Here is a 17,792-nt window from a genome sequence, read left to right on the forward strand (position 1 = left end):
AATTTAAACCCACTCTGCCCTCTTATATACTGAGGCCATTTACCTTGTAAGCTGAGGAGCCCAACTCAGTGCATTGGAAGAAGGAAAGCAAATAAGGTCTTAGGTGGTGTATCCATTACTGAATAAAAGATATTAATAGTGTTCAGGGGCTCTCCCTAATTAGAGAGGGCAGTGTTCAAAAAGTTGTCATTTTTTGGTTTTATTTTTTGCTGCTCTAAGAAGAAAGGGCTGAAGAGGTATTCTTAGAACACCCCTGCACACAACCCTAGACCCAGCGCAATGCTGGGAAAGTGGGCAAATGAGCCGTAAGGAGTCAGCCTTGCGGGATGCGGTGGCGTGTTCTGGGTAAAGGTATTGCTCAGTCCCCGAAGAAGGAGCCAAACCATGTACTGCTACTGACTCTAAACAGTGCTGAAAGCCACAAACCAAAGAAAATTCTTCATACTTAGCCCCAGAACTGTTTACCTCCCACAGGGATTCTTTTGGTCATGATTTCAACTACGGCTCCCCGCCTGAATCAGCATTATCATCCTCTTCCTCATCACCAACTCCCCAGTGCTTAGAATGGGACGTTGGGAGGTCACAGCGAGTGTTTGTACAAGAGGTGATTCCGTCATAGCCTGTGCACCAAAGTTCAGCTTATCTCCTATTCCGTTCTGCTAGAGTCGTGCCCAGACGCGTACTGAAAGCCGCGTACTGAAAGCCGCGTACTGAAAGCCGAGTGCGTGCCAAGCACTGAGCTAGGAGTACAAAGATGAATCCGACCATTCCCGCCTGCCAGAGGCTCATGCAGGTGGTGGGGAGAAGAGGCCTTGGCAGGTGGAATTATAGAAGTTTAGTTGCTCTGAACTGCGGTTGCAGAAAACCCTGGTTATGCTTAGGGAACCTGAGGTCATGCGCCCTCCTCGCTGTCATTTTCATGGTCTGCCCTAAACACTGCTAACTCCAACGGACTCGTAGGCCTTCCACCCGCCTCCATCTCTCAGTCATAGCTGATGCACTATTTTCCATCCCACGCCCCTTCTAGAAAAGCCCCCAAGCCCCCGACTACCTACGGCATTTTGATACTCTCACTGCTCTGATTGCTCCAAAGTGGTCCCTTTAAGCCGCTGATTCTTAAGGATACGCATCCTCCTGTATCCTTCCTCTCCATCCTCTCTCCGCCGTGCCCTTCCTGTTGGAGATCTTCCCAACTTGCACGGCGCCTTTGAGAAGTCAAAGTGACATGACTCGCCTGATAACTCTCGCTTTCCCCAGCGAACGTGTTTGGCAAGACCTTTGCTTTACCTGCACGCCTTCCTATTTTATGTAGGATCAGAAGCCATCGGTTATTTCCCTTCAGAAGCTCATTGCTAGAGAAGTCGCCAACGAGGAAAGAGGAATGTTCCTGATCAGTGCATCCTCTGCTGGTCCTGAGATGTACGAAATTCACACCAACTCCAAGGAGGAACGAAATAACTGGATGAGACGAATCCAACAGGCCGTGGAAAGGTAACCCTTCCTTCTGTCCACACTCTGGGGGATGGCCTTGTTCACCTGGGGAAAGCGTTCTGACCATGTTTCCTCTGCATGAACCCTCCGCCTCAGCCAGAGTGGCCTGCTCCCCGCCCCCCGCCCCTGCCTGTGATAGCCTCTCACCTGCAGCTCTGTCCTCTGCGCCTCCCTGCATGTACAGCCCTACCCCCTCTACCTGTGTGGATCCTGCTCACCCTTGGTGCAGCTCAGGGCTTCCCTCCTTCATGAAGACCTCTTCGGCTCCAGGGGTCTCTTCCTTCCCTGAGATTCTTGATCATCCGCTCTCTCGAGCATTTGCTCAGTGCTTGACGTAAACCGCCTTGTCGCTCTGACCTTTCCCTGCGGATACGTGTTCGTTAGACTGGAAGCTCCTCGGGGCAGGGGCCGTGCCTTTTGGTTGCTCTTTATGTCCAATTCTGAAGAATCATCCAATAAACATTTTTCAATTGGTGGATTGAAGTGTTCTAAGTCAGTTTCCTTCTCATCACTTGTGTTTTTAATGACTTTTTTGAGAAACAAGATGGGGTGAGGGTGAGCATTCTTTTTTTATTATTATTCATTTATGATAGTCACACACAGAGAGAGAGGCAGAGACACAGGCAGAGGGAGAAGCAGGCTCCATGCACCGGGAGCCTGACGTGGGATTCGATCCCAGGTCTCCAGGATCACGCCCTGGGCCAAAGGCAGGCGCTAAACCACTGCGCCACCCAGGGATCCCAAGGGGGTGAGCATTCTTAATGGTAATTTGATGAGATGGATCTGGAATGATGTTTTGTAAAACTCCTCCCCCTCAACTGCACCCCACCCGACCTGCCACCCTACCTCTGTCTCCTCCAACTCCCTCCACTCTGTCCCATTAAGAAGTAGACGCATGTAGTAGAAAGCAAAACTTTGTGTTTGAGTTGCACCTACTGGAGTGTTGGTAGTGTAAGGTGTGGGGGTCCACGTGTACGTGAGCGCATGTTTGTGTATGTGTGTGTGTGTTTGGATTTTTGAGTAATCCTGTACTTCTGACTCTGAGAGTGATGTGTTGTGCAAGGTCCTTTGTATACTCAAGAAAACCAGATATCTTGGCCTGAGGGCACGAACGGTTTTCTTTATGCTGAATTTTTCTTTTCGGAATAATGCTGTCACCAAGTCCCCACGTCTTACTAACGAACCTAAAGATGTTTGGATTTGGTTTCAGTTGTCTGTTTTGACTGTTGTCTTTTCAAGTTGCCCAGAAGAAGAAGGGGGAAGGACAAGTGAATCTGATGAAGAGAGGCGGAAAGCTGAAGCAAGAGTGGCCAAAATCCAGCAATGTCAAGGTACCGTGCGGTCATCTCCGCTTCCCTGGCTGGGGTGTTCTCCTTGGAGGAAGCCCTGGGTCATGAATGGGAGGGTTGTGATTAAATGTTTAATCTAATTCTATGTGCCTGAGGCTCACCCACCACTCTTCAGGACAAAAAGCATTGGCTCGAGGAGTGTTCGAATGAGACAACTGTCTCCCTCCTTCCTCCTTAGTGATTTAAGATATAACACATTTTCCAAAAAAAAAAAAAAAAATGGGCACATAATATACATGAAAGAAGAATTGTGAGCTGTGTGGTGCAGACAGGTGGTGGAGTCATCGTGCAGTGGTGTGATCGGGGTCCCGACACTGTCAGGTCATAGTTGTGTGAGTGTGGACGAGGAGCCCCTTGACTCTGCGCGTCAGTTTCCAAGTCTGTGAATTAAGGAACTCAGATTAGCTCAGGAAGTCTCATCTCTAGCTGGACAACAGAATTACCTTGGAAGTTTTATAAAAACACTGATGCCTGGGCCCCATGCTCATCCAGTTCACTCAGAATCTATGGAAGGTGGCTGTAGATGTCAGTGTTTTAAACTCTTCCCAGGTGATACGGAGGTAGACTGAGAAGCCCTGGAATTAGATGCTGGTCAGGGCCCCTTTAAACTGGAAGAATTTTAAGTGTTGGGATGTGTTAGGATCAGAGGAAAATGATACAGGCAGAGATGGTCAAAGAAATTGGATGTTTAGAAACAAAAACATAAACTAGTAGGTTTGGCTTTAACCAAGATGGGCTGAAGCCCAAGTAGCTTCGGTCCTTTTGCCTCGTTTTCCCTTGTGGGCACCAGTCAGTATGAACAGAGCCACCTCAATTTTCATTCCCGAGCTTAGCATTTACTCTTAATAGAAAACAGCCTGAACAAAAGAATAGTCATGCAATTTTTTTTTCTGGAATTAGCAGCATTTTCGGAGTACAGTAAATGTACAGAAAAGACAGGGGAAGCTCAGAGTGGTTAAGTCACTCACTGGAGGCTCTAGTCACTAAGTGGAATAACTAGGAGTTGAACCTGGTTCCGTCCCACCCCCAACAACTCATACTTGACCCGTGAGACCATACTGCTTGCGGACGAGGAACCTCTTTATCTTAGAGCTTGGGTTTTCATACAGTTGCTGTATCCATCCGATAACCTTCCATGGTAAATACTGTTTCATAGAAATACTCAGTAACCAAGACCAACAGATTTGCGCATATTTGGAGGAGAAGCTGCATATCTACGCTGAACTTGGAGAACTGAGTGGATTCAAGGATGTCCATCTAGAGCCCCACCTCCTCATCAAACCTGACCCAGGGGAGCCTCCCCAGGCAGCCTCATTACTAGCAGCAGCCCTGAGAGAAGGTAAGTTGCTTCCAAAACTATTTCGTCTAACAAGTTCAGGAAATGTTTATTCCACGTGCCATGCCCTGTGGTCTTGCTCCTAAGACAAAGTTCCAACTGCGCTATGGTCCACATTCCATAAGGTGTTCCCCCACACCTTACACTACCAACACTCCAGTAGGTGCAACTCAAAATTTTACTGCAAAATAAAAGGAAATAGATGTGTCGGGTTGTGTCAAGTACTATGAAGAAAACAAAGTGTCGCTCAAGAGGTAAATGGGTGGAGAAGGTGGCATGTACATACAATAGAACCTCAGCCATAAAAAGGAGTGAGATCTGGCCATTTGCAACCACATGGATGGACCCAGAGGCTGTAATGCTAAGTGAAAGAAGTCAGACAGAGAAAGACGACTATCATACGATTTCACCCGTTTGTGGAGTTTAGGAAACAAAACAAATGAATGCATCAGATAAGAGAAAAACCCAAAAAAGACTTAAATACAGAGAACAAATTGGTAGTTTTCAGAGGGGAGGTGGTAGAGGGATGAGTGAAATAGGGGATGAGGATCAAGAGTACAGTCACCATGATGGGCGCTGATGAATACACAGAATCATTGAATTACTGTATTGTGCACCTGAAATTAATAGAACTATGTTCACGATACTTCAGTAAAAAAAAATAATAAATAAAGATGGCTTTATTTGGAAAACTATAGAGGACAGTTGCTTCAATGAAGATTTTAATGAAGTCTGAACCCTACTTAAACAGGGGCGCCTGGGTGGCCTAGTAAAGTTAAGCATCTGACTCTCGATTTCAGCTCAGGTCATGGTCTCAGGGTCTTGGGATTGAGCCCTGCGTTGGGCTCCGTGCTCAGCGGGGAGTCTGCTTGAGATTCTCTCTCTCCCTCCCGCCCTTCCCCACCCAGCTACGTGCTCATGTGCACATGCTCTCTTTCTCTCTGTAAAATAAATACATCTTTAAAAAAAAAAAAAGATAAATGGGATAGGGAGTATGGAGGGGGATAGAGTGGGGAGGTTGTATGTGAGTTGGAGCGACCAGGGAAGGCCTCTCTGGTATGGCAATATGCAAGCAGACACAGGGAAGCGGAAAAGCCATGTAGGCACCTGGGGAAAGGATGCTGCAGACACAGAGAAGTGGCGAAGGTCCCGAGGCAGGTGCACGGCAAGCCTGAGGCCTCGCAAGGAGGACCATGCGGGTCGAGTGAAGGGAGGGGTGCAGAGCAGCTGACGGGTCAGAGCCAACTACCCCTCACATGACACGGACCTGATTGAGGCGAGGAAGGAGGTTGGAGTCTACTCCAAACTGGGGTATGTGATGTGTGTGCCAGAAGGAGCCCTCTGACTGCTGTGCGGAGAATGGACTAGAAGGGGGCAAAGTTCGAGTATGGGTAATAACAACATTGAGGGTATAACCTTGGGAGCTGGTGGCTGAGGCGGGCGGAGGATAAGATTACTGGGGAAATGACGTCACAGAGACCTGAGGCCAAGGTGTCAGAAGGATCATGCTCGTGGATGCAATTCCTGGGAATTTTGAGGGGAGGAGCATTTGGGGAAGGGAGAAACTTGCGCCAGGTGCTAAGTTGTTCAAATGATCGGCAAGTGCCGTTCAAGTGAACGTTCAAGTGAACGGCAACAAGGAGGGTGGGCGGTGTGATCCGATGGCAGGGAATGGAAAGAACAAGGGGGTCAGGGGAAGGGATAATAGTCTGGAAGTGTTGATAGTGACCATGGGTTTGAGAGAGAACACAGCCACCACCTGAGAGTGCGGTGGGCGGCGCAGACAAAGTTTGGTGGGTGCCCGATGGTGGGTGCAATGGTCCCACCACCCATTTTTGTGAATATGGTTGCACTGCAGCAAACCCTGCTTTCTCGCTGCAGTGCTGACGGGGAAGAGCTGCCGGGGGCCGCGTGGCCACGGAGCCTAAAACGTATCCAGTCTGGTCCCTGGTACACCGAGCTCTGGCCGGGAACCTCGAGACAGCAGCTCTGGGGCATCTGGAGATGGTGACATCTGTCATCCTTATGTGATCAGGAAACTGAGGGCTTGAGAAGGGCCTAGAGACTGTCTGAGTTGGGGGACGAGTGACGGAATCACTCGTTCATTCACGCCTTCAGCATTCCATGGGCACCCACCCCGGGCTCCGCGTTGGCCTGTGGGGTAAGACTCTGCACGGCTGCCCCGGGGGTGGCCCAGGCCCTGGGAAAGGCACAGCAGGGAGCGCGGCCAGAGGCGGCGGGGGCGCAGGTGCCGGTCACTACGCTGTACACCTGACACACCAGCGCGTGCCGGTGCGTGTCGCTGGTCAGCGCAGAAAGGGGAACGAATGCTCGTCGGGAAGGAGCACGGACGGTCCACAGGGAACGAGAGGACTCCACGAGATCCCGGGAAAATAAGGATGGGCTGCGGCGGCCTTGCTGCGGGAAAGGCAGTGGAGGCGACCCGAGGCGAGAGGGGGGAGCCAGCTGCCTGGGGACCCGCGGGCGGGAGGGGTATGCGCTGCCCCGACTGTGGGGCAGGATCTTCGCGGGCTCTGGTCAAAACAGACACTTTTACTCCAAAATCCGTAGAAAGTTCCAGGATGCTTTTAATTGTGAGAGTGGCATGACCGGGAGCTGGGGGGTGGTGGGAGGAAGGGGGCGGGTGCCTGGGGATGAGTGAGTGGGACAGAGCTGGTGGGCGCGTGGGGCAGAGGTGCAGCGGGGCACGGGGACACCCCCCCGCCCCCCGTAGACCCCCCGCGGGTGGTGGCCTGGTTGTAGCCTTGCAGGTTGAAAGCCTTTATTGTAAATGGGAACATCGCTTCCTTGGTGTGGCGGTCAGCAGCCTTACCAGGTCCCAAGAGGAGCCTTTGTTATTTAAAATGCACGTTCCCTGTCTTTTCCCCTAGTAGCTGTAAGTGAGGACTGGGGATCCTCACCAGGATTTTTTAAGGCACAGGTGGGGAAATCTCTTTCGGAGGATAGCTATGACTGAGTAGTAATCTGTGTACCTAAAATCATATTTAAGTTAATTGAAAATCAGAAAGCTTTTCGGCAGACTGATGTACTGAAAATTAAATTTGAGATTTTTTTTAATAGAATGCATCTTTTTAATTTTCTGTTATAAAATGATGCATCTTTTCATTAATTTTCTGTTATATAATGATGCTTAAGGGACACCTCGGTGGCTCAGTGGTTGAGCCTCTGCCTTCAGCCCAGGGCGTGACCCTGGGGTCCTGGGATCGAGTCCCACGTCCCCACAGGGAGCCTGCTTCTCCCTCCGCTTGTATCCCTGCCTCTCTCTGTGTCTCTCCTGAATAAATGAAGTCTTTAAAAAAATAAAATAAAATACTGCTTGAAGTATCAGTCTAGATTGCAAGTTGGCAAACTTTTTTCTATGCAGAGCCAGATAGTAAATATTTTAGGCTTTGCAGGCCGCATACAGTTTCCGGGACACATCCTCCTTCATGTGTGTGGGGGAGCTCATCTGTACACTTAAATCTTTAAAATGTAAAAACCATTTTAAGCTCCAAGGCCATGTAACAGCAGACAGAGGCCACATAGGGTTTGCCGACCCTGGATCTAGATCAAACTTTGTGCATTTGGTCTCTAAATCATGTCTTCTTTCTTCTCCCTTCTTAGCGGAGAGCCTGCAGGTTGCCGTGAAGGCCTCACAAGCGGGTGATGCTCGCCCATCACCTGAGGAGGGTTCTGCAGAACCTGCGGTTGCAGATGCACAGGGTCCTCCCGAGGAGCCAGGATCATCTCCAGCCTGTAAGTGAAAGTTCGGGCCTCGCCCCTGAGCCTGAACACAACCTCTGGAACACACAGTGGTCGTGTGAAATGAAGGCAACGGCTCTGTCCCTATTTGCAGGAGACTGGATGCATTTTTTTTTTTTTTTAAATGAGAGAAAACCTGAGACCAGATAGGCTCTGGCCTGACTTACCTAGATCATGACTCTGGTGTTCCAAGCACGGAGATTCCGAGAACAGTCAGCTGGCGGGTCTGCTGCTCTCTTACCCAGGCAAGCTTCGTTACCATCCCAACCCCGACCCTGCCTCATTTTTTTTTTTTTTGATAAAACTTACAGAATAGTTTGGAATATGGTTTTGAAAGAATTTTTAAACTTCGGATTTATTTTTTTTTTTTAAAATGGGTCCCTGCAGTTCACTAAAGAGCAAGTCCTTTGGCTTAATCTCAGAGGCATCCACCGAGCCAACATAACCCAGAAAACTAGAATCTTAAAACATCCCCACAGACACGCAGTTGGGTGGTGTGATTAAAGGCAGAAGTGCCAGAAAATTCTTGATCTTTGTCATCATACATTTTAATTCACTAAAGGCACCGTGTCCAGTATATTTTAAAATACGGAAAAATGTCACATAGGGAATTAGGTGACTTCTCGGAACCTAATGATGTTACATGTATGAGCTGAATACTTAATTTCCTACAGATTTCTGAGAGAAGAGCATAAAAGCATATTTTTTATTGTATTTGGGTGATAAAAACCTCGACTTCCACCAGCCTGTATTAGACACAAGACAAAACATCTTTATTAGCCAGGGATTGGAGGCTTAAGTGGTCTCTGAATCGCTTAAACAGCATCCCTGGGTCAACTGAGACACAAGGAGGCCGTGCAGTTTTAAGACTGTACTTTTTTGAGATGAGCTCTAATAATTATTTTGTCCTCTCAAATTCTGCTTTATCCAATCCTGCATTTGTATTTTCAGAAAGTGCACACATGTTTTTCGTTTTGACGCAGCCCAGACTCCTCAGGGGAGTTGTGCTGTCCTGGGTGATTTCCTTTTAAAAGGAGAAACGCGTTATGCCATCGAGAGAGGGAGTTCCTTCTATAAATACACCCCGGGGATCCACTGCCTCCGCCTCACCCCGGGGACAGCTGGGGAGGCTCCACTCAGCCCCTGCAGCTGCTCAGAGCACACGGCTGCACCTTCCCTCTCTCCAGACCAGGCAGCGAGGTTCTCCCCATCTGTACCATGTCCCCCATGATCGGGAGAGGCCCCAGGGACACCCGTGACTCGGGTCAAAACCATCAAGAGGCTGTTTGCAGTGCCCTGACCCCAGGATTCACAGACGGGCAGGGGCGGGTTGACATGGTCCTGTTCCCCCGAAGGCCTCTTCCTTTCTGGGCTAACCCTGGTGCCCCCAAGGGTTGGATTCTCTTATTAAGGTTAGTGGGGGTAAAAGATTAATATTCCTTAAATGAGAGTCTGTACCTGACTGGGCCAGTTCTTTAACTTTCAGGACTGGGTCCTTCTAAGTCAAGCCCAGTATGGCAATATGAAGCCATAGACCAAGCGAAGCCTCCCCTGCGTAGTCCTCGGTGTTACCTGGTCAGGTGGATGAGTATAATCTAGTCCTTCAAAAGTCCTGGAGATCTGAAACTGAATAAGGAACAGAGGGATCTGATCCCTTGGCTCACCATCAACTCCTTTGCCCGTTTGATGGTCCCCATTGCCATGGAGTGGGGAGGAGGGCGAGAGCGACAATGGCTAATGCTGTGGTGATGCCGTGGGTATCTCTCTGAGAAGTAAGTATAATACCCAGCAGCGGAACCGCATTTCGAGCGACAGAGACATTTTTTTAATCAGATTTTTTAAAAGATTTTATTTATTTATTCATGAAAGACAGAGAGAGGCAGAGACCCAGGCAGAGGGAGAAGCAGGCTCCATGCAGGGAACCTGATGTGGGACTCGATCCTGAGTCTCCAGGGTCACGCCCTGGGCTGAAGGCAGACGCCAAACCGCTGAGCCACCCAGGGATCCCCAGATGCATTTCTATAAAAAGTCTCTTCACTGTAAGTGAGAACCGTTGACCGGCTCGGGCAAAATGGACCTGATTTTCAGTTGATAAAATCTGAAGCCGTTAACCGTTTAAACAGAAAAGTTTTTTGTGATAGAAGTGGCCTTTGGAGGCCCTAGAGGACTTCCATGGGGAGAAGAAGTCTTCCCTCCATCAGAGATGGCACCGTGTGTCACAGAGCGAGTGCTCGCTAGGGCCCTGTTTGAACGTGGTTCCAATAACAGTCTGGGTGTGAAAGTGCTTTGGGGAATCTAGTTTAAATCATCGTAAGGCAAGCATAGCATAAGACTTTACTGAGGTCATGTGGACACAGAAGTAAAATCGCACCAGCAGAGATTTGACGATTTAAGCAGCAGAGATTAATCGATGTCTGGTACTTAAAAAAAATACTTCTGGACTAGAAACATCTCTGCATTTCACAGGTCAGACATACAGATTTCAAAAGTCGTTGTGGATCTAGAGGATGAGCAAGTATTGTGAGGGGGGGAAAAAACCACTCGGACATTGTCTTTATAAAGCTATTTGGAGGTGGGGACGAGCTCCTCTTTGCAGGACCGAGAGCTCCTCCTGGATGAGCCATCTGGGCCCTGCGTAGAGGGGTGCTCGGCTCCCGTCGTTGGGTCCGTGCTCCTCTGCATGGTCAGCCGCCCCTGCCCGGCCACCGGGGAGCCTTTCGCCGAGCCGTCTCCTTAGACCTGGCTCTGCCCGCCCTTGCTTGAGCCCCACAGTGTCTGTTTTCAGTGTCCTCCTCCCCACTGGCTTTTCCCTAGCTAGCAAGCACGGGATGTAGCGTCTGCCCTCCCTGCATCACCAACATCACGGGGAGGCCCTGTCCGCAAGAAAGAAAAATGAAAAGATGGGCAATGCCACCTGCCAGCTTGGTATCGACTAGCGTGTAAGCTCCCCGAGGGCAGGGACTCCACGCTCTGCGCTGCGTCCGCCCCTCGTGTGAGGCTGTGTCGTACGCGTGATTTTGTGTCTCTTATCTCGAAATATGTGTCAGCTGTGTACGTGTACGAAATACGTGCGCTCGCTGACGTTTGATGATGTCCTCTCTGTTTCTGTCTCGATGGCGTGCTTGCAGCACTAGTCACAGAAGGGACAGGAGGAAGAGGCTGTTGGGATGTGGATCCTGGCCCCCAGGGTGTGGGAACCGACTTGGCGGTCTCTGATGCAGGGGAGAAGGTATTGTGAACCAATTTGCTAGTAAATGGCACCCGTTGCTCTGTGTTGTGACGTGACCCCAGGGCCCGGTCTGTCCCGAGCCACGAGGGGTCGGGAGCCTTCTCCGCAGCTGTTCTCCGTGTCCGTGCTCTGCTTTGGTCTTTCTAACCTTCAAGTCCCTCAAGATGTTCTCGCTCTTCCTGGATCATGTAGGTGTACGCCAAGAAACGGTTTAAAAATCATTAAAAGGATTTAAAACCCTAATGTGTGTGTGTCTGCGCACTCTTACTTCTGGTCTCGCTTCTGCTCCCGTCCCTGCAAGGCTCTGGCTTCCACCCGCTGCCCTTGGCCCCCCTTGGGGACGCAGCCCTGGAGTCCGGCGGCGCTAAAGTGGCAGCAACGGTGTTGCCCTGGGCCCCCGTGGCTGCTCCACCTTCTCTTACCTTCATGTCCCTGTCTCCACTCACATTGTCACCTGCTTTTTATTTTTTTTTTTAAGATTTTATTTATTTATTCATAGAGAGGCAGAGACCCAGGCAGAGGGAGAAGCAGGCTCCATGCAGGGAGCCTGATGTGGGACTCGATCCCGGGACTCCAGGATCATGGCCTGGGCTGAAGGCAGCGCTAAACCGCTGAGCCACCCGGGCTGCCTTTTTTTGTGTGTGTGTGACACTTTTAATCAACCTGATTTTGGCTTGGGGCTAATAGGTTCCAAAACGCCTTTTTTTTTTTTTTTTTGGGACATAGTTTTCAAGTGACACTCACTTAAACACTAAATGCATGAAACTTCCTGTTCACTTCCAATGAAGCCAGGATGTCAGAAATTGGGAATGAGAATATGATCCTGGGAGGTGGCTGCTTGGCCTCCCCAGGCTTGGCTGGGTCTCAGGAGTTTCAGTTTTATCGAAATTCGTATTAGGCACATTACCAGATAACAGTATGTGCTAACGTGGAAAAATGACATGCCGTCTATTTAGGAGATGACTTCTATAGTATATGTTCTTGCATATATTACATATGACTGAGACACCCGGTCCAAAGATTTTTTTTTTCTGGGGGGATGATTTTCTTTCTTTTTTTTTTTTATATATAAATTTATTTTTTTATTGGTGTTCAGTTTGCCAACATATAGAATAACACTCAGTCCAAAGATTTTTAAAAACCCAAAGCAAATGTGGCTGTGATTTAGTTTTGCTTTTTTTTTTTTTTTTAAACTTCATAGGCCAAGATAAAAATAGGAATGCAATATTTTACTCTGCTTACTCTGACTGTAAGCTTTCTGACTTGTTGCTTCTTTAAAACGTTCCTACTTTGGTCATCCCTTTCAGCACAGACTTCATTTTTCGGTCTGAAGCTTCCAGCTGCCTTTGTCCTAGAGGAAGGGAGGCGGGGAAGGAGGGATGGTTAGTTAGTAATAGTCTTTTCTTGAATGGAAATCCTGGCGGCTCCCACCCCTAAGGTCTTTTTTCTTCCATGATGGGGTCAAAGGTAAGTGAAATCTGAGAGGTGTGGGTTCCCGCCTACCTGGAAGAGTTTTAATAAGGCATTTGAGGAAATGAACTGACAGGGCAGGGATCACCAGAAATCAAACATTAAAAAAAAAAAAAAAAAAAAGCATGTGATGGGTATTTAGTCATTAGCTTCCCCACTAAGATAAGGTCTTAAATTTTTTTTTTTTTTTTTTTTTTTTCTGAAAGAGTCTTAAAAATCTGTGCTGCAGCCGGCAAAGTCCCTGGGGTGTCAGTCACCATCACCAGCTGCAGCCCTGCACAGGGACCACAAGGGGGAGGGCCAGCTCCATGAAAAGTAGGACACTACACAGCTCAGGCTTGTATCAGGCTTCGTGGTTCTTGGGAGTAAGTAATCACGTGTGGTGTAATCCAACCCCTCTCTGTGTTTCTAATTTGTACAGAGCATAATAATTCTACAGCATACGATTTTCTTATTACAAAGGTAATGAGGGACAGAACCACCAGGGCAGAGAGAACTCTAGAATTCGCTAGAGGATGGGGGGCCGTCCCCGGTATGGTGGAGGGGGGCCGTGGCTGGACTCCAGACTTCACGTCCCTTTCCATCCTTTGTCCTTCCTGTGTAGGAGGTTCTGCTCAGTAAGGAAACCTTCGATGGGTGGTATGGTGAGGAGGGTGGGCAGGGAAGAAAGGAGCTGGCCATCTCCTCAAAGCGTCACCGGCCTAAACTAATGGAACAAGCCCAGAGTTACCGGAGAACATGACCAGAGCTGTTTCTCGTGGGTTCGATTTAAAGCTGCTCAGATATAGGCCACAGCATCCTGGGGACTACAGGCTCTAGGAAGGCAGGGAACCCAACGGCCTCCCCCAGCGGCAGGCGGCGAGCACGCAGCAGGTCCACACCGTTCGTCTATAGGACGGAGTGTGAGCGTCCGTCAGATGCTGGGTGTCCTTGTTAAATTTGCAGACACGGCATTAAACACACGTAAGAAGTCCTGCTACTCATTGGCATCCATCCCAGTGAAAGAAGACAGGCAATAAATGAATAGACAAGTGTTCAATTCAATTCTGGAAACTGGAAATCCTCACTGTCCACATGTGTCTCTAGTGTGTACACCAGGGAGACAAAGAATGAAACCTAGACCCCCTCCCCCTGGAGCAGATGGTCTCCAGCCTCGCTCAAGGCCTCTGCTGGTCGAGCTTTTCCTAAAGGCAATCACAGATGCGTCCAGTGGTCTCAGAGTAGGATCCAGGAGGGCAGGCCAGCGAAGTGCTGGCCCCTGGGCCACCCCTGGGTCTGGGTTTCCTCTCCTGACCACTGGCTCTTTGGGCTTTGTGAATCTTAGACACGGAGATCGGAGCTAGAAGTCAGGCACGGTGTTCTCTGGCTTCCAAATCTGGCCTCCAGGATGTAGGGAGCCAACCTGGCCTGGGGGCCAACTTCACTCTGGTCACAGAGAGCACAGTTGACAGTGTGGTTTCCACAAGGTAAATATTGTCACTTGCTGAGAGAGTGCAGAGCTTCCCCGCTGTCATCCCGTGTTGTTTTTTAAAGGGATGTTTGGGTGAAAAGTCGCCCTGCTTCTCAAATACAGAGTTTGCACAGATGGAGGCTCTCCTGGAGGTGTGTGTGGGGGGGGGGTGTTTAATTCTGTAGGCTTTGCTTTCTGGAGGGAAAGAGGGTCTATAGAAGAGTTTTGAGGCAGTGAATTGATGTACCTGAGGTCGTACGTTTTGGAACACTAGGTGCAGCTTTTCAAAAGTAGAACCGTTATTCATTTTCTTATTTTTTTACGTATTTTAGGTGGAATATAGAAGTTTCACGGTTTCTTCACAGTCAGAGGTGAGCTATATACACTTGAAATATATCATCATCCTCTCTTTATTTTTGAATAACGAATGCTTTTTCAAGAATTTGACTCTTACAACCTTACCTTCCAGATTATACAAGCGATCCAGAATTTAACCCGACTCCTCTATAGCCTTCAGGTAATTGTGCTCCTCTAATCTTTTTTTTTTTTTTAAGATTTTATTTATTTATTCAAGACAGAGAGAGAGAGGCAGAGACATGGGCAGAGGGAGAAGCAGGCTCCATGCAGGGAGGGACTTGATCAAGGGACTCCAGGATCATGCCCTGGGCTGCAGGTGGCGCTAAACCGCTGGGCCATGGGGGCTGCCTTTTTTTTTTTTTTTTTTTTTTTTTTTAATATTTTAGCTCCTCTAATCTTTGACCTTGTGAATGTTTCTTGTAACGCAATTAATTTTATTAGATGATTCCCAGACATTAAAAATTAGAGCATTTGAGAAGTAGCGAATGATCTTAAAAGAATGCCAGTTCCCAAAGCGTAATCCCGCTAGTTGCCTAGAACTTCACCTGGTATTGTAATCACCAGGCAACATGACAACTTTTTATACCATTCTTCTCTGAAACCATAAAACAGTTCATATCTTTAAAAAATATTAATGACTATGATTTGGCTTGAAGTTTACAGTGAAGCTCTTAGGTGACTATAGCATGACTTCACATTTTCTGGTGAAAACTTAAATTCACACCTGAACTTTCACTTTCTCATATGGACTTGGGCCTTTAGGGAAGTAAAGTAATTCATGTGTTCCTTCATTCTTTTGTTTGTTCATCCGCCCAGCATTTATTGAGCACGCTCTCCATGCTGGGCGCTATGCTGAGGGCTGAGCACAGAAAGGCCGATGGGCTACAATGCCTACCATTGAATGGCTTACTCTCTTTCAAGGAAAGACAGGCATAAAAGTTGTGCTTGCATTTAGGATTACAGGGTTGGATGATCCCTTAGTTCATGCACAAGAAGGCCAAATACATGAATTGCTCAACTTATAGATTAAAAACATTTTAATGCTATCAAAGCAGTATTAGTGTTAAATATAAATTGGTAGGAAAACTTGAGGATGTAAGTAAATATAACAGCTGGTGATTCTACAGAGAGAATTACTATTGTTATGTTGGTATATGTCCCAGTTGTTGTTTTTTTTAAGATTTCATTTATTTTTTATTTTTTTAAAAATATTTTATTTATTTATTCATGAGAGAGAGAGAGAGAGAGAGGCAGAGACACAGGCAGAGGGAGAAGCAGGCTCCCTGCGGGGATCCCAACGCAGGACTCGATCCTGGGACTCCAGGATCACGCCCTGGGCTGAAGGTGGTATTAAACCTCTGAGCCACCCGGGCTGCCCTATTTATTTTAGAGAGAACTTGAGTGAGGGGAGGGGCAAAAGAGACAGGAAAGATAGATCCTCAAGCAGACTTCACACCAAGTGTGGAGCGCAATGTGAGGCTTGATCCCACGACCCTGAGATCATGACTTGAGCCGAAATCAAGATTGGATGCTGAACCACCTGAGCCGCCCAGGGGCTCCTCCCTCCAGTTTTTTTAGAATCCTTTTATATACACTCTAACAATGTACTTTTGTATGGGTTCAGCTATTACTCTAGCACGATTTTTGGTGGCTGTATAATATTCAAGTCTGTGGAACTTACCGAGTTCTTCAAAACTACACCTCTGTATTAAGTCCATTAGATATTCCTGTACACTAATCTCTTTGAACATAGCTGAGTGTTTCCTTGGGATAAGTCACTAGAATTATTATTTTTTTTAGATTTTTAATAGATATTACCCAAATAATCAAACCCATCAACATCCCTCTCTCTTCCTCAATTTGAAAATAGGTCAAGGTATCCAATTACCTTAATTTTCATTTCTGTGGTTACTGTTGAAACTAAACTCCTCCCCCTCCCATAATGGTTTATTAGCCATTCATACTCCATCTCTTATACTTCTTGGATATTAAAAAAAATAAAGTCTGACTTTAAGTTTTCACCAGAAAACAATGTAAAGTCATGCTACATTTGATATTTTCTTATTTATACTTTGCATCAAGACTTCTTTCTTTTATGCCTTATTGATCATCTGCCTATTGCTCTCATACAAGTATCTTAAAAATTAAAGTTTTTTATTATATTTGAATATAGGGCAGTGATAATCTCTTAATCTTTTTCTATGCTTATTTCTATATTCATAAGAGATTTCAATCACTCTGACAGGTTTCTTACCTTCCTATTAGGACTGATAAATTAAAATTTCCTATTTATGAATGAAATTGGAGACTTGTCACTTTTGCAGTAATTAGTCCTCTTGTTGGAGAACATGCTGTTGGTCATCTCTTAGATAAAAGAAAGCTGTTTTGGTTAAACAGTTCTATTCTTTGGACTATTCCTGATAGAAAGTTAAAATTTGAAAGTAGTGATACTATGGCTAGTCTTCAATACTTACATCAATTTGATTTTCTTGGCTTTTACTTCATCTTACTTCTGGAAACATATTAAGTAATTGTGGCAGTAGCAAGCATCCTTGTCTTGTACAAGATCTAACAGGAATACCTTTGATGTCTGACATTAAACATGCTGGCCTGGGATAGGTGTTCTTAGAGTTGATTTATCATAGGATCAAACATTCTTTCTTTTACATTTTAACTGAGAAATGGGTATAGTTTGAGCATAGTTCATTAACTTCTGGGAGATGAAAACATTGATTGTGTTGCCTGATGAAAACACTCATAGGTCGTGTCTCTTCAGTGTTGAATGCCATGCTTTGTGGACGCAGGGTTCAGAAAAGGTCCCCTAAATGACCTAATTTTTGCAACACACGAGATTGAAGGGAGGTATCGAATTCTACAGTAGATTCTCTTAACCACGACTTTTGAGCTGGTATGAGGACATGGGCTCTGGAAGATGTCTTTTCATGGAGTATTCATCCCTTTTGAAGCTGAATCTCTTATTTTTAATGTGTTTTTTAAATTATTTTTTATTGGAGTTTAGTTTGCCAACATATAGCATAACCCCCAGTGCTCATCCCATCCAGTGCCCCCCTCAGTAACCCCAACCCCCCCGCCCACCTCCCTTTCCACTACCCCTTGTTCATTTCCTAGAGTTAGGAATCTCTCATGTTCTGTCACCCTCTCTGATATTTCCCACTCATTTTCTCTCCTTTCCCCTTTATTCCCTTTCACTATTTTTTATATTCCCCAAATGAATGAGACCATATAATGTTTGTCCTTCTCTGATTTACTTATTTCACTCAGCATAATGCCCTGCAATTCTATCCACATTGAAGCAAATAGTGGGTATTTGCCATTTCTAATGGCTGA

The 17,792-nt window shown here is 47.0% G+C and overlaps 1 protein-coding gene across 18 annotated transcripts in view; it reads left to right on the forward strand.

Moving 5' to 3' along the window:
* The window catches only part of ARHGEF28 (Rho guanine nucleotide exchange factor 28), a 288,520-nt gene that overhangs the window by 237,925 nt on the left and 32,803 nt on the right, over positions 1 to 17,792 (forward strand). For 12 of the 18 annotated variants that reach the window (XM_077898173.1, XM_077898168.1, XM_077898179.1 and 9 more), the window contains 8 exons: positions 1,313 to 1,491; positions 2,731 to 2,822; positions 3,997 to 4,179; positions 7,801 to 7,932; positions 11,067 to 11,167; positions 12,844 to 13,002; positions 14,420 to 14,458; positions 14,557 to 14,604. In XM_077898173.1, the coding sequence (XP_077754299.1) occupies positions 1,313 to 1,491; positions 2,731 to 2,822; positions 3,997 to 4,179; positions 7,801 to 7,932; positions 11,067 to 11,167; positions 12,844 to 13,002; positions 14,420 to 14,458; positions 14,557 to 14,604 (933 nt within the window). The remainder of the gene's footprint in view (positions 1 to 1,312; positions 1,492 to 2,730; positions 2,823 to 3,996; positions 4,180 to 7,800; positions 7,933 to 11,066; positions 11,168 to 12,843; positions 13,003 to 14,419; positions 14,459 to 14,556; positions 14,605 to 17,792) is intronic. The other 6 variants (XM_077898175.1, XM_077898180.1, XM_077898176.1 and 3 more) reach the window with 2 other exon arrangements.

Source organism: Canis aureus, chromosome 5, assembly GCF_053574225.1.
Source record: "Canis aureus isolate CA01 chromosome 5, VMU_Caureus_v.1.0, whole genome shotgun sequence".
NCBI lineage: Eukaryota > Metazoa > Chordata > Mammalia > Carnivora > Canidae > Canis > Canis aureus.